Genomic DNA, 25,967 nt, shown 5'->3' on the forward strand with positions numbered 1-25,967 from the left:
CATTCTCTCTCTCTCTCTCTCTCTCTCTCTCTCTCTCTCTCTCTCTCTCTCTCAGACAGGTTGGCTGTCCTGGAACTCCCTATGTAGACCAGGCTGGCCTCCAGTTCACAGAGATCCGCCTGCCTCTGCCTCTGCCTCTGCCTCTGCCTCTGCCTCTGCCTCTGCCTCTGCCTCTGCCTCTGCCTCTGCCTCTGCCTCTGCCTCTGCCTCTGCCTCCCAAATGCTGGGATTAAAGGCATGTGCCACTACACCCAGCCTGCAGCCTTCTTTTTAGCACCCCTGTTCATAATATGTATACATCTTTCTAGACACTGTTATTATTTTTACTACTACTATTATTAACTGAGTGTGTGTGTAGTGTGTGTACGCACATGCTGTATTGCAGTCAGGCGACCACTTTGAAGAATCACTTCCCTCTTCCCACCTTTTTATGGGTTTGGGGATTGAACTCCTGTGCTCTGCAAGCACCTTTAACCACTGAGTCATCTCACTGGCCCCAGACTTTCATGTAAGCACCATTGTGTTAGAAATCATCTTATGAAACCAACTTGCATCATATTAACTATTCCATAGTACTTTTCACTAAGCACAATACTCAAACAAAAAAACAAAAACAAAAAAGAAAATCCCCCAATATTCAGAACACTTTTCTTTGCTAAAGGTATCTGTACATAGCCATTTCAAACATAGTATTCTAAGAAAATATCAAGGTTTATTTTACCAACGTCTTGGCTTTTGTATTATAAATATTTCTCTGTTGATCACTCCTACAAACCTAATTTCCTCAAGGAAGATTACTAAAATGTGAAAACTGTGAATGTGAGGCCAGCCTGAGCTATGTGGTGACACCCCAACTCATAAAAGTGGACAGTGAGCTATGAGGGGCGGGGCTATCTGCAAAATGTGTAACCTCAATCCTGATACTCATCCACGCCTATGAGTTTAAGTTGTTTTTGTTTTTGTTTGGTTGGTTAGTTGTAGTTTTTTTTTTAATCACCTTTTTTTTTTTTTTTTTTTTTTTTTTTTTTTTTTTTTTTTTTTTTAGTACACTGAGTCAGGGACTGTGCTTTCCAAAATACGTAAATCCCCATCTACATAGCATTTGAGTTTGTACACTCAAGGCACTAGAACAATGGTTTTCAACCTGTGGGTCGAGACTATTATGGGAGTCAGTCAACTCTTTTATAGGGGTTCCCTGAGACCACCAGAAAACAGATATTTACATTATCATTCGTAACAGTTGCAAAATTACAGTCACGAAGTAGCAATGAAATATTTTTATGGTTGGGGTCACCACAGCATTAGGAACTGTGTTAAAGGGTCACAGCATTAGGAAAGTTGAGAACCACTGCGCTAGAAGCATCTGGAAGACTTTGGGTATTTCAACTGGAATAGTTAGGAAACACACAGTATTCAGATGAATGGGAGTTGATGGAGTGGAAGACTTCCTCAAACCATAGTTCATTTGCTGACACCGGAAATGGAGATGGCATCCACAGTCGCAACATGTTCTAGCTTCTTTGGAGCTGGGGGAATTGAGAGAAGCCAGTTTCCAGCCTATTCACTCTGGTTTTTCCCACAGGCTAAGGCACTAAGGTTCCGTGGGACATGAGGCAGTTTTCACAGTGATCTATGTTATCAGAACTTAATGCAAAAGCTCCAGACTATTGATTGGAGAGAAATGGAGAGTTCAGAATGTGAGCCCACAGCAGCTGTTTGGTAACTCACTGCTGCTAACTCCGGGAAGGTCTCCGAATCACTGGCACCCAGTCCCCTCCCCTGCCTGCCCGGAAACACCACTTCTGCAGAGTGCAATACCAAATCATTAATTCAGTCATGTGCCTCATCCTCAAGATGGGAGAAGGACAGTAAATAAGGGCTCATTTTTATGACTTGCTTCCTTTGAGGCCCGTATTTGTAGGCACTGTTCATATTTCATGTCCCTCACCCCACCGCTTTCTCCTTTCTGTGAGTTTTGATCTGTTAGACCTGAGGCTAGGTACCACGGCTCACAGCTTCCAGACCCAGGGTAGACAGTAGGGGATATGTCGCCGTGTCTCCAGCAAATAAATAATAGCCAGCCGGGACACGGACCTTTGTTTCAGCAGTTCAGGAGAATTCATTCTCGGTAGAGAAAACTCATTTGCTCATGGCAGCAATTCAAGCCGAAAGCTTCCCTGAGAATATCGCCGGAGCCAAATCCTTTCTCAGCTACGGAGGTCAGAGGTGAAGTGACTTGCTTACAGGGCAGAGCTCTTTTATGGATCCCCAGGTTTTCTGCTCTCTTCTCTACAGCTGATTAACGCTCAATGGCCACTTCTTTTCAAAAGAAAAATTCAATCCCTAGGTTTAATTAACTTCCCTACCACAGCTTGCTGAAAACCAGACAATGACTTGAGACTTTGGAATCCTTGATTTCCATCAAGGTAATTCACTGCTGCAGCCCGATAATTTCCAAATATGATCTCAGGACTGGGTGGCTGCGGGAAAGCCTGGACTTAACATTAGGTTAGCTGTATGAGAACTCCGAAATGCTGAGTTAGTGTACCCATCTCAGGTGACTGGAGCCGGGTACTTTCTACTCTGGATTGACACTTTACCCCCCTACTTCATGGCCAAGCTAACATTAGTCTTCTCTTCCTCTCCCAACCCCAGGTTCACAAGACAGCATGAGTTCTGTTGTTTGTTAGTTTGGACAAACTGTGGTGCATTTCCGTCTACCTCATCCTCTGAACAATTAGTAAAAAATGTTTCTGGGAGCCGGGCGCTGGTGGCGCATGCCTTTAATCCCAGCACTCGGGAGGCAGAGACAGGCGGATCTTTGTGAGTTCAAGGCCAGCCTGGTCTACAGAGTGAGATCCAGGACAGGGACCAAGGCTACACAGGGAAACCCCGTCTCGGAAAAAAAAAAAATGTTTCTGGGAAACTCAGAACATATACTATTCCATATACATTTGCGAATGTAAATTAAGACAATCATATGCATTTTTATCCTTTTATTCCAGCTCTTCAGTACTGTAGCATTGAAGGGACACAGCATAATCACCGAGAGCATAAATACTGAGCAAATTGCCCATATTCACATAAGCTATGACATTAAGCAGGGTAAGCTCCGTGCCTCGGTTGCTTCATATGGATGTAATGTGTAATGTAAGGGTATAATAACAGTATCTGCCTTGGGGTTATGCCATCGGTTAGTTAAGAATATAAAACAATTATGACAGTGGCCTTCACGGTACATTTGTGAGAGGTCATCCCTCCAGAAAGGTCACTTCACTGAGTAGAAGGCTATAAATCATCAGCTACGGCCACATCACCTCTCTTTCAGCAGTCACCTGTTTTGTGGGTGAGAGAGCCACAAAGGCAAGGCCTCGAAGCCCACTCTTGAGTCAGATGAGGACTGGGCACATTCACCATAGTCCCACAGCGAGCTGCTGCGTGAGGGGGTGGCCCCACTGCCCCAGGCTGGCTGTGATGAGTGGGACCTTGTGCATCACAAGGGGGAACATAAAGTGGCCGAGCTCTGATTTCTGACACAAGACTCCCTGCAAGGTGTGTTTAAAGCATGCATCTCACCTTTGTTTGTGATCTCCTCTGGAAAATCCTAGGACACGGGGAAGGAAGAAATTCCCAGAAGTCAGTGTGGGTGTGCACTGCTCTGAGTGTGAGACTTTTTTTTTACGGCAAAACATTTTTTTTGAGTTTTCATTATTATTATTTTTTAATGCCGAATGTCGTTTATTGAAGGAGGGAGGAGGTCTTAAATGCAGGCTTACAGCACAATGGGAGAACCCTGGAGGGCAGAAGTTTGCTACAGATGTTTTACAATCTTGCATCTAAGCTGTTAATGCCCATTGTGCAGGATACATAGACAAGGAACTTCCCTTAAGCATTCAGGAGGGTGGAACCTGGCAGGGAATTAGCATAGGGAGGATATCAAGGTCAAGGTCAGCAAGCAAGGCAACAGTTACCCAAAACAGGGGGGAGGGGCAGGGCCCTACAGGTCCCCTTTTTACTAATAAATGAGCTTCTGACTTAGGTTGCATGGGATGTCAGCAAGTCACCTTACCCGTCATGGAGACGCCTGCCCAGGCCACACAGGCGCTCTGTCTTAGGTTGGTGAGCGCCCCCCAGACATTACCCGTCTCTGAATACTCATTATCATACAGGCTCAATTGTGTGTGAGCTATAGAGTTAACTGCTGCCAAAGATCTCAAAGTGGCACTGGGCTTGCAATCTGTGTGTTCAACACAGAAAAGACCAACAGAAGTCCTAAACCACCCATAGCCAGTAGGTTAAAGGCAACTGAGCCATTCCCTTCCTTAACAAGCCTTACTGCAAACTGGAGTTCTTGTAAGATGGTATCCCAAAAGCAAATGGAACTTGAGTTTATAAATTTATAATTTTCAAAGCCAATCGAAATGTATATAACTACTAAATTAAATTTATCATGCCCAATAGAATGAAAGATTAATTAACTGTGGTAGCTACTTTTGCTGCCACGGTCGAGTGTGAGACTTTTTATTCCTTTGAAATTGTATGCTGCAAGAAAACATCCACTGTCTACATGTGAACCAGCTTGGTCACGAATCTGTTTGTCCCTCAGCTGAGTAATGGCATTGTCCATAGCACAAGACTTGCGATTTATTGTTGATAAAATGTCCTAAAAAAAAAAAAAAAAAACCATCATGCTATGATTCAGAGTGAAAGGAAGAGTTATTGTAATAGAGAAGAGCTTGGAAACAGAGCAGAGTGATACATGGTAAAAGGAATTCTGCCCAGTCAGTTTGGCGGAGTGCTTTTACTAAACACAAAACCAACTCTAGATGCTAAAAGAGCTTTGGGTCATAGCTTAGTGGGCAGAATCTCTCTCATTTTCTCATGAATGTATGTACAATCATGATTAATTTTATAAATTAAAACCTTAGAATCTGGGTGCAGTGGCTCTTACCTGTAATCTTAACACTTGGGAGACTGAGGCAGGAGGGTTGCCTCAAGTTTAAGGTCAGCCTAGAGTTGGGGGGAGTGAGTATACTCCCATATGAATGAGCATTCATGACATAAGGATGGCCCTGTCAAGGACACAGATGCCTCAGACTCATGGGAACTTCAGGGTCTTCCCTCGGTCAGGCTCAGGGAAATGGCAAGTCCTTCTCTTGGTGAAAGTATGGATGTTGACAAACAGTTGACATTTAGCTAAAAACAAAATCTAGTGTGTGCAAAGAGTGTTGACTGGAGCCTCCTCATCCTATCTGATGGCATGATTAGAGCCCCCTGAGACTGCTCCTCTACAGAGCCCCCATTCTGAGACCAGCTAGCGCATCTCCTTGTTCATATTCTCTAGAATAAACACAGTGAGCAACCAGGCTGCTGGTGCATCTCCCTCCAAGAGCACCCCCATCCAAGAGCATGGCCCACAGGACCCAAGCTTTACTTTTCTTGTATCTTTTTAATTTTTATTTATTTATTAGATTTATTTATTTATTTATTAGATTTCTTTTATTTTATGTGTATGAGTGTTTTGCTTGTGTAGCTGGAGTTGAGCGCCGCCGCCATGACAAACAAGATGTAAGGTACCGGTGAGCCACGTGGCTACTTATAGATAAATAAAAATGGGTTAATTTAAAATATAAGAACAGTTAACAAAAAGCCTGAGCCATTAGGCCAAACAGTTTAAATAATATAAGCGCCTGTGTGTTTATTTTGTAAGTGGGCTGTCGGACTGCCGGGGCTTGGCAGGACCTGGAGAGAAGCTCTCCAGCTACATGCTTGCATGTATGTCTGTGCACCACATGCATGTCTGGTGCCTGAGGAAGCTGAGTGCTGGGAATGGAAAGGAGCCCTTGACAAGAACAAATGCCCTTAACCACTAAGCCAACTCTCCAGCCCCATGTCTGTCCTTCGTAATTTCCCGCCACTTCCCATCAGATTTCCAGGACCCAGCCTCGCAGGCCACAGTACAGAAACCCTGTTTCAAGAGCCAAAAGAAAGATCATTAAGGGTTGGGGATTTAGCTCAGTGGCAGAGCGCTTGCTTAGCAAGCATAAGGCCCTGGTTCAGTCCTCAGCTTAAAAAGAAAAAAGAAAAAGAAAAAAAAAAAGAAAAGAAATAATTAATTAAATAAGCAAAATAAAAGTAAACCTCACTTTGATGGAATCTGTTATATTCTAAAGTATTATTGACAGCTGGATTCCAAAATAAAAACCTTAAAATTTTCTTCAGTATTTCAAATTTTCAATTAATGTTCTATCTGCATTAAGATTTAGTTAATCAAGAAAAAAAGGGGGGGGGGTAGGGCTGGAGAGATGGCTCAGCCATTAACAGCACTGGCTGCTTTTCCTGAGGTCCTGAGTTCAATTCCCAGCACCCACACGGTGGCTCACAACCATCTGTCATGAGATCTGGTGCCCTCTTCTGGCCTGCAGACAGAACACTGTATACATAATAAATCTTAAAAAAAAAATCTGCTTCTAAAAAAAAGATTTAGTTAATCTTAACACTCATCTACTTTTAAGCCTAAATAAAATTTTGAAAAGAAAAAAGTATTTTAGTTATAAATGTGAGTTGAAGGTTTTGATGTATAATTAAATTATTTGAATATGAATGAAAATAAGTTCATTTCTGTTAAGATGCAGGAAAAAAGGCCACACTACCCCCTGTATCTAATCACCTCACAATAGAATGCAGACCCTAGAACACAGACGAGTCTCTGGTCGGACCCATGGCTTCCTCCCAGCAAGGCAGATCCTAAGCCTATATTGCCAGACTCTCTGCAGTGGCTTTCAAGAAATTTCCACTGAAACCATGCAGACAAACTGAACTCCCAGACAGCCTTTGTCCATTTAGGATCTAGCTTCTCCATAACCTTAATATCAAAACCTATTTTGATTATGTAGAGGTACAGAGTTAGGTAGCCTGCTTTGGGGCTCATGGAGTTCAGGGGAGACTGTCGTGAATTCTTACCAACATTCTGACACAACAGTCTTGAGGAGCGAGGGAGACAACTCTCATATGTCAGCCTAGGGGAAACGGTTTCCAGATTAGTGCTTGGCCTGCGTTCACGCTCAGCTTGTAAAGCCAGCCACGCTCTTCTGACTCAACAGAGCATGGCGTTCACAATATGGGCAGGGTTCTCCATCAACACGACTGCAAGAAGTCCTGTCTATCAGCAAGTGACACTTCCTCACTTTGCACTTCTCGCTAATTATGGTTGTTAAGTTTTCCAGATCCTATCAGAAGAGCAGCTCATTAACTTTAATTATTTTTCAAATTCACTGGCTCCATTTTAGTCTGAGGCTGGCAGGTGCCAGTGGGTTTTTATTGGAGAAATTAATTAACAAGTGAGTGGAAGGCTTTGGTAGCTGATACTTACCTTTCTTCTCCCCATCTAAGCAGTTGAGAGTGGAATTGAGACCCCACAAACTAGAAGGGAGAAAAGGTACAAAGTGAGTATCCAAGACACAGGAAGCCACATCTCAAGGGCAGCCAGAAATGTGGCTTTTGTTCGTACCCCATGTCTTTCCAACTAAGTCACCGTGAGACCTTCATCCAGAAAACCCACGGATCTGGTTACCAGATCATTTTCAGCTGGTGTCTACATCTAGTTGGTTCTAGATGAAAACTGACACTTAAAAAGCTGAATTAGAATCCCTCTGTGTGCAGCCTGGTAAAAGTTTGTTTCCAACAGCCCATGCAGGTCCTGCTCTGTGGCATGTCCCTGACTTTCTTTACTCATCAAGGTGGTTAATCCACTGTTGCAGACCCATGTCTGTTGCAGCTACTCTATTTAAAAGTAGCTTTTTTTTTTAAAATAGTACTCCTCATCATGACTAGATTACCTCACCATGGCTAGATATGCCTCAGCACAGAATTTCTCTCTCTCTCTCTCTGTATTGTATGTCATGAAACATACATAACCATATTTAACCAAGGTTTCCATAAATATTTTGTTCAAAGAAATCAGACAAGAATATATCAAACAAAGAGGTCCACTATAGCATTAATTGTAGCAATTAAACATTAGAGAAACAAACAAACCAAAAATCCCACATTCAATATAATAAATAAATAAGTCAACCTTGGTCTAGCCACTAGAATATTAGCACAGCCAGAGTGATGTCCCACGACAACAAACAGAGGAAAATATTCACCATATATTACATGTTACAAACTATAGACAGGGTTAGGCTAGTCTTCAATGCTGATATTCATTTATAAGTTATGTCAAAATCACAGGAATATTTTAATTCTCATCCCTGTATATTCTCATATTTTAAAAACACTGCATTGCACATCTGCCACTCTTGTATTTAGAGAAGGAACTTAGTGTGGTGTTTTTCAAATAAAAGAGAAAGCGACCTCATTGCAACATAGCATAGCATTACTGCAGCAGTATATATGACCAAGCCTTATCGTCCCTAAAATTCACAAGGAAGGCCTCCGTGATTTGGTGAGGGCTCGCTGGGTCCTAAGCAGTAGGCTGGGATATTCTGCGTATGTTATCCCCATTAATCGTGACAATAGTCCTGTAAGGTGGACACTGTTGCCCTTATCTGTATGGATGAGGATACAAAGCTTACAAGAAATTCAGTACCTTAATTTGTCTCAACTACAAACTGACTACAGAGCCAGAACCCACACCCTCAGAGCCAGATTTGGTGATAGCTAACCTCAGCCCTCATCTTGCTGAGAGCTAGGATTAGCCGTGAGAGGTGCCCCTGAGCTTGCCTGTAGGGGGTGGGGAGTGTCTTAATTAGGTTCACTGATGTGGGAAGCTTGCCCACTCTGAGTGGCACCATTCCCTAAGGTCCTGGACTGCGTAAGGGGGAAGTGGGCTTGGCAGCTGCGTTCTTCTCTCTCTGCTTCCTCACTGTGGACACCATGTGAGCAGATCACCCTGCCACCATGGTGGACTGTAACTTGAACTGCGATCCAGAGTAAACTCTCCCTCAAGCTGCCTTTGCTGGGATATTTCATCACGGCAGCAGAAAATTAAATCTGGTTTCATTCTTTTATATTATACACCCACATGATTTAGATAATGATTAAATAGTTCTAGCAAATGAAAACATAGACTAATAAACATAGAACTAAATAAACTAATAAACATAGAACCTAATTTTAAAAAATAATAAATTTACCTGCTGGTTTTAAAAATGAAATGTTTTGGATACATATGATGTATGTATGATTTTGTTCCCCCACTCCATTCTGTTCCCTTCCACCTGGAGGTAAACATTACCCCCAATAAGAGATTTGTTGTTTTCATGTAAATGATCATTCTTGACCACAGACGTTGTACCCATAAACTAGACTGAATTCACCACTTCCTGATAAGAAAGTCCTAACAACTCAGTGTATTTCATACAAAGGGATTTGGTACTGATGTTGGTTCCAAAGGCTCAGGAAGCTAGAGAAGCAAGTGGACTGATGGAGTTGGTACTATTTCCTCTGCTTGGCCTCTAGGTTAATTCCTTCAGTGCTCAGAAACTGCCTAGCCAGTCCGGCCTGACTTCTGGCTCCTGGTTGGTTTGGGACAAAGGGAAGCATTGGCAGGAGGTCAAAGGGCAGAGGGAGCGGAGGTCAGAGCACCTACTTGACAGGTTTCTTCCTGTCGGGAGGTCAGCTGGCATCTCTGACAGAGCCATGGGGACTCTCCTGCCTCCTCTTCCTGCTGCTGCTGGTGTCAGACTTGAAGCGCTGCCAGGAACAGGAAAAAAGATGGTATCTCACTCTCTGCGGTTTTCCAGGCCCCTGCCAGTGCTTTGAACTGGTAAAACCAAATCAGAAGCCACAGGTGTGTCATTCACATAGATTTTAGTCCCTTGGTACAGAACAGCATGCCAAAAGGCTACACAGAATCAGGAGAGTTTAGAGACAACGGCACAAACCTAATACTAGTGCCTAATGTTGTTTGGCCTTTTTCTTTCTTTCTTTTTTTTCTTTTTTCTTTTTTTTTTTTTTTTTGAGCCAGCATCTCTGGTCTCAAACTTGCTAGGTAGTGGCAGATAACCTTGAACTCAGATCCTCCTGCCTCCACCTCCCAAGTGCTGGGATTACAAACATGTACCACCACGGCCAGCTTCATCGTTTGTGTTTTTAAAGCTTTGTCAGTCAACATTCTAGTATTGTCACAGCCTGCCTGAGGATCGAAGCACAAAGGAAAGGTATCTTTGGGCTCACAGGTTCAATCCATCATTGGTCCCGTTGATTTTGGACCTGTGATCTGGCAGCAGACCGTGGCCAAACCATCCAGTAGAACGGAAGTGCACACAACATGGCCCAGGTATGAGGGAGAGAAGAGACTAACATCTCACACTACTGCTCAAGGGCACACTTGCAAGGACCTCAAACCTTCATCAGACCCCCACCTCTTAAAGACCTCATCACTTTCTGATAGCACTGAGCGTTTAACACACAGAACCAGGGTGCCCAAAGTGTGTCCATACTCTTATTGTTTTGTCTGATTTAACATCTTTGAGATATAGTCACATTGGTGCAGGTATCTCTAACTGATTAGTTTAGCTACAGCACTGAATTCAGTGATAGTATTTCTGCACGGGAACTACTGAATACAATAACAGTATTTCTGCTTGGGAACTAGTAAAATGAGCAGCACCAAGTTCCTGGGACCGGAACATGAGTTATGAAGATAATACATGGCAGACGTCGAACAGTGGATAAAATTGGATTATAGGGAAGTATGTCCAAACACTGTTCTTCTCATCATTCAACACAGATTTATCAAGCCCTACCATGTCCTTAAGCATTGTGCTTGATACAAAAGACAGAAAATCAAACATGACCTGGTCCCTGCTCTCTAGTTGCTGACACACAAGCAATTAGATCTATGGCTTCCATCAGGGGAGGCAATGCAACAGGCGAGACATCACTCTATTCAATCAATTCCAAAAGGAACTACATAGCAATTTCAGTTACAGATTTAAAATTTTCTAAATAGATGAAACACTGTACTATAAATCAAATATAGATGTTTAGTAAAATGATAATAATAATAATAAAATACCATGACCCAAGGGCTTATTTTCAGAATGCAAAGTAGATTAACCTTTTTAAAAGAAACATTATCACAAGTTAATGGAAAAAACTAGCAATATATCAAAACTCACTTGAAATAATTTGGCAGCTTTCTTAATAAAAATTTAAGCAAGATTAGTGGGAAATCATCTTGCCATGACAGACTAGTGAGCAGGCACCCTGAGCAAGCATCACAGTAAGTAAGAGGGTTCTCTCGCCATCACCAAGAAGGCTGCACTCACCCGAACCGTCTTCCGGACACTTTAATAGTACAGCAAGTCAGAACGAAATGAAAGGGACTGGGAGGTGGCTCTGAGGGAGAGCACTTACCTGAGCACAGGGGGCCTGAGTTTGATCCCCAGTACTAAGGCGGGGAAAGTTATATGTTTTAATAAATAACAGAATGCATATTATTTAAGAATTACTCAGACACTTTTTGAAATTTATTTAACTTTATTTTATGTGCATTGGTGTGAAGGTATCAGATTCCCTGGAACTGAAGTTACAGACAGTTGTGAGCTGCCACATGGGTGCTAGGAATTGAACCCAGGTCCTCTGGAAAAACAGCCAGTGCTCTTAACTGCTGAGTCATCTCTCCAGGCAGCACAAAAGAGCCAACCCTGTTAGCGCAGGTGTGGGTGAGCTAACCCCGAAGTTGTAAGCATGGGAGAGTTGTCCCCATTTCACATCTGGTGGAACAACCCTACAGCGGCCCAGGCCCAAGGTTATGACTTGGCCTGCCCCATTATCCACCCTCTCTAAGATCTGCTGGATTGAGTGAGGGGATCTGACCTGCAGACCCAAAGCTGCAGGATCTCCACAACACAGGGCAACAACAGGATACCCAGGAGAGCCCTAGCGAGGGCCCAGCATCCATAGGGTAGTAGAAACCAGAGTCTGAACCAGATCAATGACTCTTTGCAATGAACACTTACAAGTAAAGATAAATGGACAAAGGAGTCACAGCATGACTCACTATGGTGATATTTTATTTGTACTGAAATGTGATTTTAACTTTATGTTAATAAATAAAGTTGCCCTGGGGTCAGAGCTATTAGAGCCATAGCAAGAGCGTGATGGTTAGAAGAGCTAGGTAGATTCTGTGTGTCAGGATACAGCAGTATTGGAGACATACGCTTTAAGACTGGAGGGGTACTACAGGCAGTGATGAGGCAGTCATGTGGTTGGGTTGCAACCAATGCGAAGGCAGAACAGAAAGACTATTTAAATACAGACAACAGGAAGAAGCTCCCTCCCTCTCCCTCCCCCCCCCCCCCCCCCTCCCCCCCCCCCCCCCTCTCCCCCCCCCAGCTAGGAGCACTGCAGGAGTAAGATTTTATCTCTGAGCTCTGACTCTCAGCTTTCTCTTTTATATTGGCTCTGTGTTTCTTATTTTAATAAGACAATTGGTTACATCAACAACTCACTGTCACACTGCAGCTTCCATGACCAGATTTTTTTTAAGTTTTCCCCTTATTTTATCTGATTTTATTTTTTCTCCTTTTTTTTTTTTCTCTTAAATTTTGTTTTATTTGGGAGTGTTCAGGGGTGGAGTGTGGATGCCAAGGGACAGGGAAATGAATGGGATCAAGATACATGATGTAAAAGACACATAGAATAAATAAATAAATTACAAAAGCTTTAATGCATGAAATAGGCAATTAAAAAAAAGACATTACTCAGACATTACTTCCTGTGGTAGTTAGCTTTGTCGACCTGACACAACTTAGAATCACCTGGGAAGAGTGTCTCAATGAAGGACTGTCTGCGAGGGATTGTCCTAATTAAGTTCACTGATGGGGAAGAGCTAGCCCACTGTGGGCAGCACTGTTCCCTAGGCAGGAGTCGCTGAACTATGTAAGAGTGCTGAAATCTAGCTAAGGGCAAGCAAGCCAGCACGTATGCATCCGTTTCTTTCCGCCCTCTGTCTTTAGAAAATGAAACTGTGAAGAACGGTGTTATAAACATTGATGCCTGTGTTTATTTTGACTATTTGGAACAAGCGTTTTGAACTATGACTCATGCACTACAGTTGCATCCACCACTGATCCCTGTTGCTGCCACCCACTTTCTACCTTGTTAATTTTTCTGCCGGTTTCGAACTTTGGGAATACACAACAGTTTAAGTAGGTGGGTTAAAGCAAAGTGGAGACATCCCGGCTATTGGCCTCAGATGCTATATAATGACATTCTTAGCCATTTAGTTGTTAGAAGCTTACAGAGTAGATACAGTTAGCTTCTTTAGGCTTAATCAGATTCTTCCCAGCTCCCAACAATCTCTCAGAAACACTAACATAGCAATATTATCATCAATCCTTGAGATGGAAAAATCTATGAACTTTTCTAAAATATATTTTGTAACAACAGGGATCTTCCAGCCAGCTCAGAGATTTTTAAGATTCCAACAGTAAGGTCCTGACTCCCACTTCCCTACTTGGCTCCATGCAGGACTATGAAAACAAGACAAAAATCTCAGGGTCGCCTCAGTGTTCCTTCAAAGCCCTGGCCTCAATTCTCCTCCTGCCAGCTTGGATAGGTGAGAGTGTAAACACAGACACAGTATTTATCTCTGTGTCCATGCCAAGAAGAGGAATCCTGTGGTAGCTAAAAAAAATAAAAATAAAAATAAATAAATAAATAAATAAATAAATAAATAAATAAATAAACCTGGACTTTGGAGTCAATGTACCTGGATCTCAACTTGGATTTGGCTATTTGCTTGCTGTGGGATCTTGAGTAAGTCACTTGCTCTCTCTGGGCCTTTATCCTGTAAAGTGAGTTTAATAATGCCCACTGGAATTAACAATGTCCTGATGGTTAGTAGCCACAGTTACTGCTGCAGTTGTTAGGGCAGAGAAGGAGGCTTCCAGACTTGGGGACAGAACTTGGTGCTGCTTCTGGTTCTGCTACAGTTAGTTTCTATGATTGAATCAAGTCACAATCTCTCTCATCCTCCACCTGAAAGATGAGACTAAAGGACCTTGCCCGGATCATAAATGGTATTGTCATTTGCCAGTGTATCTAACAAGTTTAAGATACTGTTATTACATTTGTTATGACAAATGTAATTAGCACAGAGCCTGGATTAGTTGTTTTTATGTGGCTGTGATAAGAAATACCCTGACCCAACAAAAAGTCAGTTTGAGAAGAGTTTGTTTTGGCTCTCGGGTACAGATGGGAGACAGACTGTTGTGGCAGAGAAGATACAGTAGCAGGAGCAAGTGGCCAAGCTGGCCAGCAGGAAGCAGACTGACCACATTTCACCCACACACAGGGAGCAGAAAGGGATCAGGAAGTAGAGCCTGGCTATAAAACCCCAAAGCCTGCCCCCCCCCCCAGTGACATACTTCCTCCAGCAAGGCTCCACTTCCATCAGTGGGGACCAAGTGTTCAGACATGGGAGCCAATGGGGGAATTTCATACTCAAGCAACAGCAATGGAGAAGAGCCTCTAAACCAGAGACCAGAACCTGAGTGCTTGTAGTTATATCTGTTCGGCCATTTCTCCAAATACATCTCCAAGATACAGGTGTTTGGTCTGTGTTCTTTTGGCCCACCAAGTATGGGCTCTTTAGAACAATGTTAATTCATTGATAAAAGTGGTGGGCTTCATATGAGGATTTTGAAGGGTTTTTTTTTTTTTGTTTTGTTTGTTTTTCGAGACAGGGTTTCTGCATGTAGTTTTGGTGCCTGTCCTGGATCTCGCTCTGTAGACCAGGCTGGCCTTGAACTCACAAAGATCCGCCTGGCTCTGCCTCCCAGAGTGCTGGGATTAAAGGTATACGCCACTGCCACCTGGTGAGGATTTTGAGTTTTGAATACTTTTTTTTTTTTTTTTTTTTGTTTTTGGAGACAGGGTTTCTCTGTGTAGCTTTGCGCCTTTCCTGGAACTCACTTGGTAGACCAGGCTGGCCTTGAACTCACAGAGCTCCACCTGCCTCTGCCTCCTGAGTGCTGGGATTAAAGGTGTGCACCACTACCACCCAGCGAGTGCTTCTTGAGAAACCAAATTTGACAACACTGGGTAGTAGGCCGACCATTTAAAAAGGAATTTAAATGGCCAGTTTCCCATGTCCCACACTGCTGCCATGTCTCTCAAATTCTGCTCAACTCATTCTGGCTGTGGAGGAATGAATTTGTGATGTTTGGTTTCTTCAGTAAATATAGCACTACTAATAATGCCTCAACATTTGATAGTCTACTCACACTAGAGCAGGCTCAATGTTTTCTTATTAACAATATCACTCTCCCCCAGTTCTACTTCAGTACACTTTCTGTTGTTTTTTTTTTTTTTTTTTTTTTTTTTTTTTTTTTTTTTTTTGTTGTTGTTGTTGTTGTTGTTTAATGGTTTTTCAAGACAGGGTTTCTCTGTGTAGCTTTGCGCCTCTCCTGGGACTCACTTGGTAGCCCAGGCTGGCCTCGAACTCACGGAGATCCGCCTGCCTCTGCCTCCCGAGTGCTGGGATTAAAGGCGTGCGCCACCACCGCCCGACTCAATACACTTTCTTTTTTTTATTTTTATTGCATATTTATTTATTTATTTTGAGGGGAGGGGAGGGGCACACGGGTATCCCAGTACATGAGAGGAGATCAGGAGACAAATTGGGGGAGTTGGTTCTCTCCCTCCATCATGTGGGTCCCAGGGGTCAAACTTGGGTGGCCAGGCTTGGCAGCAAGCACCCTGAAGTGCTGAGCCACCTTGCTGGCTCACAATACGCTTCTTAAGAAATGTCCTGAGTCTCAGTTATCCAACTGGGAATTTTGCATAGCCCTGGATGTGTGCCCATTGTATGTCTTCCAAGGGAAAGTCACGTGCTAACAGCATCATGGACGGGAAGAATTTATCTTGACAGGAAACAAAGAATGCCCTTGGGATTTTCAGGCACCCTGAGAAAAAGTGTCTTCTCCAGCCCTCTGGACCCTGAAAGCCCCTTGACACACTGTATGGCCTTTAGATAAGAGGCCTTCAGCATCACCTTTAACAGTGCTGTACACACTGTACTCTAACAACATGATCACATTGTCCCATTTACAGAACGGGATTAGGGAAGAAGAAACAGCCTAAAATAGCAAAATATGCTTTTCTCCATCACTCAGAACCATATAGTGACTGTCAACTTCTTCCAAGACCTACATTTGGTGCAGCTCCTGGATTTTCAACTCTTCATGATATCAAGGAAGAAAAAATTAAAAGAGCCCATCAAGCAAGTAAGCTAAGTACCAGGAGGAGGTCATTGGAGTCCCTGCTGCACTGATTACTGGACTCCACCTGTACCTTTCATCTTCAAAGGACCCACAGGTAATAATCAATGCACGCAACATTCCCTTCAATTAGTCAAAGTTGCTGGAAAGATTCAGTGGAGGAGATAGTTGAAAGAGTCAGATCTGGGAAGGCTGCGTTAGCAGACTCTTTCATCTGTAGAAGGCCAGACAGTCTACTTTGAACGATAAAGCTTTTAGGTAAAAACTTACATGGTAATAAGAACAATGGGATGTCAAAACAGGCAATGTACAATTAGGGTCTTTAATCCCAGCACTCGGGAGGCAGGCACAGTAGATTTCCATGAGTTTAAAGGTCAACCAGGGCTAAACAGTGAGACCCTATCTCAAAAAATAAAAGAAAGAAAACTAAGGGGAAAAAAATCTTCATAATCTTGGTTTGGTGATCAGTTTTGATATGGATGGCAAAATATGATAAATTGAACATCATCAAAATTTAGAAGCTTTGTTTTGTAATTGATACTGTTAGGAGTATGAACACTGGGGAAATATCTGTAAGTCTGGTAAAAATTCATATCCAGAACATACAAATGACCAATAAAACTTTACAATATAAAATCAAACAACCTAATTTAAATATAGGAAAAGATCTGAACAGTCACTTCAACGGGAAGATAAAGAATGCCATATACCTGTGAAAGGATGCTTAGTCACATGAATCATCAGAAAGATGAAAATTAAAGCCACAATTAACTGCCACTACACACTCAATAGAAGAGTCAACCCCCCAAAAGCAGCTGAGGATGTAGTTCAGTGGTACAGTAGCTGCCCAGGCTCAAAGCCCTTGGTTTGACCCTTGACAACAGCAACAATAAATAGCAGATGTTGCTGAGGATGCAGAGTGACAGGGATGCTCATTTATTGCAAGTGAACATGTAAATCAGTACAGCCATTTCATCCAGTATCTTCCTTCCCTCCCTCCCTTCCTTCCTCCCTCCCTCCCTCCCTCCTTCCTTCTCTTTTTTGGAGATACTTTCCTTAGTATCCCTACATGACCTGGAACTTGCTGTGTAAGCCAGGCTGATCTCAAATTCACAAAGATCTGCCTGCCTCTGTCTGCCTCTGTAGTGCTGGGATTAAAAGTGTGCGCTACCACACCCGGTTCAGGTAAGGCCACTTAAATTTTTTTGTTGTTGTTTAATATGAGTGAATGCTTTGCTTTCATGTATGTATGCGCACCATGTGCATGCTTGGTGCCTGAGGTCAGAAGAGGGTGTTGGATCCCCTGGAACTGGAGCTACTGATGGCTGTGAGCTATCATGTGGTGCTGGAAGTGGAACTTGGGTTCTCTTGCCAGAACAAGTGCTCTTAGCTGCTGAGTCATCTGTCCAGCCGCAAGGATAACCACTTTAAAAGACAGCTTGTGTCTTTTAACATACATGAGTCTTAGATGAATTTTTCTAAATGAAAGAAACCAGACCTAAAAGGCTATATGTTGTATGATTCTAGTCTGGAAAAGGCAAAATTATGAAATTATAAGGCTAGAAGAAAGTTTAGTGCTTCCTGGAGCTAAAGGGAGGAATGATTAGCCCGGGACACAGGTACAACTTGAGCAAAAAGACCTGCCATTTTTTCATTCCACCAGCCAAGAATAACAGTGCTGAGTATAAAATAAACATGCATGGGGCCATGTTAACATAAATAAATGACAAATAAGGAGCAAACTTCCCTGCAGAAGAAGTAAATAATTTATGTATATATTTTCCCTTCCCCCAACACATATGCCTCTCCCTCCTTAAGAATGTCTAGACATGGTGACCTGCTTCCTTGGGGAAAGGTAAAAGTAACTTGCTTTTTTTTTTTTTTTTTTTTTTTTTTTGGTTTTTCAAGACAGTGTTTCTTGTTATTGGAGCCTGTCCTGGAACTCGCTCTGTAGATCAGGCTGGCCTTGAACTCATAGAGATTCGCCTGTCTCTGCCTCCCGAGTGCTGGGATTAAAGGCGTGTGCCACCACCGCCTGGCCAAGTAACTTGCTATTAATTAGACAGGCAAGCATAGGGAATAGTTTAGTAACCTGGGTTCCCCTTGGCTTGAGGGATACACACCCCCTTCTACAGTGCACTTGACAGCTTCGGACACTTATCTGATGTACTATGCACACACACCCCTCTCCTAGCAAAGTCCTTGAAACGTAGGACACCCACCTGCATCAAGCTACATGCACACCCCACTCCGAACAATGAAATAAGTTCCTCTTCCCTTTAATGACTATCAGACATGGTTTTCATTCAATCCTACTTTAGTAATATTCAGGTAGGAGGTTGGGAAGTCAGTCCAGCCTAATTGGTTTTAGATGCAACTGCACTAAGACAAACTGCCCTCTACACGAATTTTTAGGAGAATCCCCTATTTATCATCTTTGAAATGTGTAATTGGGCATGCATATAATTGAAATCAGATGCATCGTGGGAAGGGGCATGTCAATCAAAACATAAAACCACCTGAGACAACAGCCCTTGGCAACAAATTCGTCCTTCTCGTGAACCCCATAATAAGAATCCTCAAGCAACCAGAGTCTTTGAGAATTGTCACTTGTGTGGCTGCAGTCACTCTTGGCAGCATATTTCTTTCTGATTTTTACCATGACTTTGCTCTTAAATAAGTTTCATTGCTACTCTGTAATCTGTGTGTGCATTTATCTCAATCCTTGCATAAGATACCGAGAACCTGCAAGCACCTGGCCCGGAGTCTGACTACTGGTCACTTAAAGGCAGACAGCATTGTAAAGTGGGCAGGTTAGCATGGCCAACCGTAAGCCATGTCCACAGCACAGAATTCTGCCATGACAGTGAGAGTGGCCTTCTCTACTGTTATCCTGCAGAACTCATAAGCCCAGTCTAATCACCAGAAAAACAGCAGGCGTGCCTATGGGAACTGCATGCACTGTCTGAAACTTTTCTGTGACTCTAAGAACAGTAGTGGCGGTGGCGCACGCCTTTAATCCCAGCACTCAGGAGGCAGAGCCACGTGGATCTCTGTGAGTTCGAGGCCAGCCTGGGCTACAGAGTGAGTTCTAGGATGGTCAGAGCTATACAGTGAGACCCTGTCTCAAAACAAAAAAACCAACAACAACAAAAAATAAAACAAACAAGCAAAACAAACAGTTCTAAGATAATAGTTCATTTAAAAAATAAACAAACAAGCCAAGCATGGTAGCACACCTCTAACTTTGGGAGGCTGAGGCAGAATTGTGAGTTCAAGGCCAGCCTGAGCTATGTAGTGACTTCCAAATCAGCTGGAGATACACATTGAGACTTTTCCTCATTAAATAAGTAACTTTGACACTAAGATAATTTCAGTATTGAAGGGACACAAGTGTCGTGGAATATTACTTGAGGATGTGTTACATTTGCTTATGTTGTGGACCATTTGTTTAATGATGCAAAGATGTGCTGCATTCTTTTATGTTGCATTTGTTTAAACTCTGTGAAGCTGTGTTACTTTGCCTGTCTAAAACACCTGATTGATCTAATAAAGATCTGAACAGCCAATAGCAAGGCAGGAGAAAGGATAGGCGAGGCCGGAAGGCAGAGAGAATAAATAGGAGAAAAAAAGAGAAGAGGGAAGAGCGAGCAAAAGGAGAAGGAGGAGGACTCCAGGGGCCACCCACCCAGCTATATAGCAAGCCACGGAGTAAGAAGTAAAGAACGGTATATAGAAAAGTAAAAGGCCCAGAGGCAAAAGATAGAATAATTTAAGAAAAGCTGGTTAGAATCAAGCCAAGCTAAGGCCAGGCATTCATAAGAAGGACTAAGCCTCTGTGTATTTATTTGGGAGCTGGGTGGTACCCCAAAGAGCTAAGAGTAAAGAGTAAAAAACAATCAACTACACACAAGAATAGCAGTACAACGTGAGTCTGTGACCATTCCATTTCCCACAGGATCCATCCCAGCTTTAAAACAGCACAGGGTTCGTAAACAGGTGCTTTAGCAGGAAGTTCTCACGCTGGCTGTGTTCCCTGGAAACTCACCATTGAAGTGGACATTGCGGTGCTTGGGCTCTCCTGTTTTTGTAGAGTTCCTGTTGCCACCTGGGGTAGAGAGCCAATACTCTACTACTTCCAATTGACATCACACTTGCACAAACCTGTATCCCTTCAATGCTGCTGGTGAGAAGCTATTCTATGTCAATCCTCTGTCACTACTGAACACACGGCTAAGCACACAGGCCAACATCAGCCTCAGCTGCCATTCCAATATGCAAATACACAAACACTGTGTTTCTCTTTGCATTTACCAGTTCTCAGAAAGCAATTCATTTATCGGCTGAGCCCAGCTCACACTCTTGTGTGTTTTATGGGGCAGAACTCCTAAAAGGCCACTTCATGTATTCCTATTAAGTGGAGTTATGCATTGTCTACACAGGTCATCAGTTTCCCTGAAGTCTGGGCAGTGGTGGCTGGGCTTCTGTGGCACATAACATGACTATTTTGCACATTAGGAAGGGGTTGCTGTGTGGAACCACCACCCCTTAGCCAATTTATTCAGGAAGGGTTGCCATCCACACATTGGGAGCCAGACCCTCCCAGATTATGGGCTGGAAGATAAAGCTGCACTCATCACTATGATGAAAAGTGGCCCTTCCATTATGAGCTACTTATTTATTCGAACTCAGAATTAACGAAGCCCAGATGAACCACGTGAGCGCTGGTTCCGCAGACGTAAATTGCTTCTGGGTTTGATTGTTTTAGCCTGTAGATGTTTGTGTCTGCTGGACCTCACTTGTCTGCTGCCTGTGATGTTTCAAAATGCCAACTTGCCTGCAGCAGATTCTGACTCAGACTGTGACTGACCTGAACAATAATTTCCCATGTGTTCTCCTCCACCATGTTGTATTTAGTGATGCTAGCTTTGGCAGTGTTCTTGGGATTTTATTTTTTTCTTTTCATTTGAGCATATTCCCCAACTACATGAAGAAGGCAAACTGGTCCCAGGAACAGGAGTAATGGTTATATTTTTAAAATTCTCAGATCTGTACCTCACCTGCTACCAATTGCCACTGAAGACATAATGCATATTTTGATGAGGTACAAATAGTAGCCATAGTAACTGAGTCAGGGGGCAGGGTTGTGGAGTATTCGGTTCATGTGTTTAATTCCAATCAATATTATTTTAAATTTACTTACGTGGGAAAATAAGAGATTGAACCAGGGGATTTACACATGCGAGGCAAACACTACCTGAACACCACGTTCCCAGCCATAAACTAGAGACCTAAAGAGAAAGGACACCATCACATAGCACCTCCTCCCTGCTCTACAACTGAACTACATCCCCCCCCCCCCCCCCCCCCCGACTCAAGCAAATGGTATTCTTAGCCAAGTGAAAGGCAAGCCTGTGGTGATGCCCATGATGACAGCAGAAATGAAGAATCTAACTGTGGTCTAAGAACGTTGAATGAGAATAATTCAAGATAGCCAGTGTTTATCAGAAGGAAGATCATCCAAGTTTTTCCCACTTGAACTTCTCTCTGGCCATGGAGTTGATTTTCGATGCTGCTGCTGCTGATGATGATGATGATTCCTTCACTGATATTGGAACCAGGGTTTCTAAGCTGTCATCATGGACCAGGGACCAGAGGCTCTCCTGGAACCTTCTAGGCTTCTGACAGCAGACTAGGACTACTGAGGCACCCCGCCTTGTGGACCAAGTGACCACTGGTTGTCAACCTTCAAGGAGAGACAGCCATTGTGGGACTACTCTGACTGCTGAGGCCTTTAGCTTCAAGGACCAAGTAACTCCTGGTTCTCAGTTCCCAACTGTGATTCTTCTTTTGTTACTATTTTTAAGCTGACACATTAAATTTGGGTGTTGCTTTAGTTAGGGTTTTTTTTATTATTATTATTGCTGTGAAGAGATACTATGACCACAGCAACTCTTATAAGAAAAGCATTTATTGAGGGGGCTCACTTACAGTTTCAGAGGTTCAGTCCATTATCATCATGATGGGTAGCATGGCAGCATGCAGGCAGACATGGTGCTGGAGGAATAGCTGAGAGTCCTACATCTTGCAGGCAACAGGAAGTCAACTGACAAACTGGGAGGTATCCTGAGCGTAGGAAACCTCAAAGCCCTCCCCCACAGTGACACACTTCCTCCAACAAGGCCACACCTACTGCAACAAAGCCACACCTCCTAATAGTGCCACTCCCTATGAGATTATGGGGGCAATCACATTCAAACTACTATGTGTTAAGTACTGATATGTTAAGTTGCCAAAGTTTTAGATTAGGGGTTGGGAGACAGCTCAGTGGGTGAAAATGTTCAGACCTGAGTTCAGATCCCTAGCACTCACATAAAAAGCCCGTCCATTGCTGCAGGAGTCTGTAACCCTGGCCGGCACTGGGGAAGCAGAGACAGGAAGATCTGGGCTCGTCGGCCACCTGCCTAGCTCCAGGTTCATATCTCAAGGAAATAAGTCAGAAAGAAAGATGAGCACACATGACCTCATCTGGTCTCTGCACATGTGTGGTTGTTCACGTGCATACACACACACATGCACTCACACACATACACACATGCATGAGGGAGAGGGAGAGGGAGAGAGGAAGGGAGAGGGATAGAGTGAGAGGGAGAGAGGGAGAGGGAGAGGGAGGGAGAATGGTAGTTTTGGATCAGTTTTTCTTAGACTATGACATTAGCCGCAGTTTGCAGATTCCTGGTTCCAGCAGTGTATCTTTGGAAGACCCTAAGCAAGCCCAGCTGTTGTTTTTGTCAGTGTTCTCTAAAGAAAAAGAACCAAGGAGTTGCGATATATATATAGTCTGATTCCATATGGGGAACTGGCCAGCTGTGTGGAAGCAAGGTCCATGTACTGTGTTTTCCTGTTTTTTTGGGGTTTTTTTTGTTTTTTTAGGATACCATTCATTTGCTCCTCTAGCCTTCAAACTGGAGGATCTAACTGAAGGTGTGTGAAGGTAACTATTAAAAACATCTGGGGCTAGAATACTTCACCCTTAATAGTAGTTCACACTGCAAAACACGGAAGACAGTTGACACTTGGATGGCGCACCCTTACCGAGATTCAAGATTCAAACTGACCGCAGTGTCTGGGGGTGGGAGGAGCAGTGTCCCGAGAAGCACTGAAAGGGGTGAGAGGAACAAATGGTGAAAGGAACAAAAGAAAAACATATCTGTGAAATATGTGTGTCTCTAACTTAGCTACTTAACAGAGGTGCAGTGGGGGTATCAAACGGCAAGAGGCGATATTCCAAGGAAATGCCACCTTGCTTCCCGCTCTGGCGTAGGGACTATAGTTCCATCAAGAAGAGGAGGAAAACAACAGCTTTAAAAAATTGGGACAGCTGTTATTTCAGGGGACATTGCTGCCCTTTACAAAAGTGAATGAAAAGGACCTGACATTCCAGCCCCAGAAAGCCACTGCGAACTATTGGGTATATTAGTACAGTCTTACTAAACAAGACCTCAAACTAACCAAGCGCCCCGCGCGCTTGGCTGGCTGGCATCTGCTCCCTTCCCTTTCTGCCTCTGGCCACCAGGGGGAGCTGCAACCAAGGAACTTTTTTTCTTCGCGGAACGTAGACTCGCGCCTCGATGAGTCTTGTCCAGGCCGGGGCCCCGTAGCCAAGGCGTCTCTCGCGCGCCGGGCCAGGTGCCGCCCCTCCTCCGCCCCACCGCCGCCCGCCCGGCCGCTCTCGGGCCGTCCCCGCGGACTCCCGGAAGGGGGCGCTGTCTGCGGCGTCGCAGCGGCCCTGGCTGCCGGGAGACGATCTCCCGGCGGGCTGTGCGGCCCGGCTCGGGCGGCTGCGAGTGCCACGTCCCAAGTGCTACGCGCGGAGTCGTGGAGCGGGCGGTGCGCGAGGCGGAGCAGCGCTGAGCCGGCCGGGCCGTACGGATCGCCCGCCGCCATGGGCTCCTCGCAGAGCGTCGAGATCCCGGGCGGCGGCACGGAGGGCTACCACGTCTTGCGGGTAAGGGCTGCGGGGGCGGGGGCCCTGGGGACGCCGGGGCAGCCAGGCCCGAGTCCGCGGGGTGTCCTGGGCGCGGCTGCCGGCGACGCGGCCCGGGAGACCCGCCACCCTGGCTCCCGGTCCCTCCCGCACGGCCTCGCCGCTTCCTGATCTGAGCTTCAGAGTCGGGAAGGGCAGGGGGCACCGCCTCCAGAAGGGGCCGGAGCCGGTACCTGGGTTCCCGGGGAGAGTGACCGAGCCACCGGGGATGCCACCGCAGGTGTCGGTTCGCCTCGGCGCCCCCTGGATGCGTGGAAAGGCCACCTGGGCACGACAGGACGAAGGAATGGCTTCCAACCAGATTTGACGGACTTGGATTTTTTTTTGGTAGGACTTTTCCGTTCCGGGTCGTGCCTGACCCTTCCAGATCTCTTCTACATTTCCTGGAGGAGAGGAACTTCCGTTCTTCTTTCTAAGATGAAATAATCAGGGAGATAAAGGTTTATGTCGGTGTAGTAAAAAGTAATGGGGGAGAATGTTTCCAAAATAACCAGGGTTGATAGGGGAACGCAGCGCCAGACACCAGGGTGCAAAAACACACCCTCCTGTGAATAGTCTTTTCCTCGTGGAGCCAGGAATGCGGTGACACCTGTGTGAGTGAACTGTGAACAGAGTGGCTTCGGTCTGCAGCGCCATTTAGGCACAATATAGTGTCAGAAGATGTTAGTTTCTCAGGCAAGACAGTCTTCCCTGAGAGTGTGATTGCTACCTTTATTTTCTGCCCTGGGTCCCATGTTCTGAGACAACATTCTAAAGTAACACAAATACCTGAATGACAGGGTTGTGTGATGGGTCACCTTTCCGATTGTCGCATATAACTAACTGCCTCCCCATTCCACTCAAAGAGCCTCTTGAAGCCCACTCTTTGTAGTTTGTTTTTCCAGGGTGTTTGTACATAAGCCATATTATTTTCCAATTCCCTTCAGCTAACCAAACTCCTAAGTGCCATACTGACAGGTAAATAGAGAACTGCCCCATCTTGGAGTCAAAGGAAAATTAATGACAGTGCTTTTTTTTTTTCTGGTCTGGTTTTGAGTCTCCTGTGAGGTATATTATCCTGTTACTAGCCGATTCTCAGAGTGGCTGACTGTGGCTGGCTATGAACCCTTAGGGAACTGTGATATTTTTATAATAATAAACACTTGGGGAAACCCAGTAAGACACATTAGTGTTAATGAGTAGGAAAAAAAAGTCTTTAGGGTCGTAAAAGACAAATCTTCACATCAACAGAACTCCAGTTTAATGACTTCATTCCTGTGCCAGACTGTTGAAGTATGGTTTCTTATAAATTATTTATTTTATGCACCTTGGTGTTTTGTCTGCACGAGGGTGTCAGATCCCCTAGAACTGGAGTTACAGACAGCTGTGAGCTGCCATGTGGGTGCTGGGAATTGAATCCAAGTCCTCTGGAATAGTAGCCACTGTTCTTAACTGCTGAGCCATCTCTCCAGCCCCAAAAGATTTACTTTTTGTTGTTGGTGGTGGTTTTTTGGTTTTTTGATTGGTTGGTTGAGGTTTTGTTGTTGTCAAGACAGAATTTCTCTGTGTGGCCTTGGCTGTCTTGAAACTTGGTTTGTAGACCAGGCTGGCCTTGAACTCACAGAGATCTGCCTGGCTCGGCCTCCTGATCGCTGGGATTAAAGGCATGCACCACCACTGCCCAGAAATATGTTTTCTTTATA

The 25,967-nt window shown here is 44.2% G+C and overlaps 1 protein-coding gene and 1 long non-coding RNA gene across 2 annotated transcripts in view; one reads left to right on the plus strand and one right to left on the minus strand.

The window, feature by feature from the left end:
• Window positions 1-4,458: 4,458 nt before the first annotated feature.
• On the minus strand, window positions 4,459-25,249 carry LOC119087850. The gene is made up of 4 exons (XR_005091339.1): window positions 24,459-25,249; window positions 9,596-9,699; window positions 7,373-7,422; window positions 4,459-4,663 (listed from the first exon to the last, which is right to left on the minus strand). It is a non-coding gene; the product is annotated as an uncharacterized LOC119087850 (long non-coding RNA).
• Gorasp2 (golgi reassembly stacking protein 2) overlaps window positions 24,002-25,967 on the plus strand; it is a 28,712-nt gene continuing 26,746 nt past the window's right edge. The window contains exon 1 of the mRNA XM_028885760.1: window positions 24,002-24,246. Coding sequence (XP_028741593.1) covers window positions 24,184-24,246 — 63 coding nt within the window. The 5' untranslated portion in view covers window positions 24,002-24,183. The remainder of the gene's footprint in view (window positions 24,247-25,967) is intronic.

This window comes from Peromyscus leucopus, chromosome 4 (genome assembly GCF_004664715.2).
Source record: "Peromyscus leucopus breed LL Stock chromosome 4, UCI_PerLeu_2.1, whole genome shotgun sequence".
In the NCBI taxonomy this organism is placed as follows: domain Eukaryota; kingdom Metazoa; phylum Chordata; class Mammalia; order Rodentia; family Cricetidae; genus Peromyscus; species Peromyscus leucopus.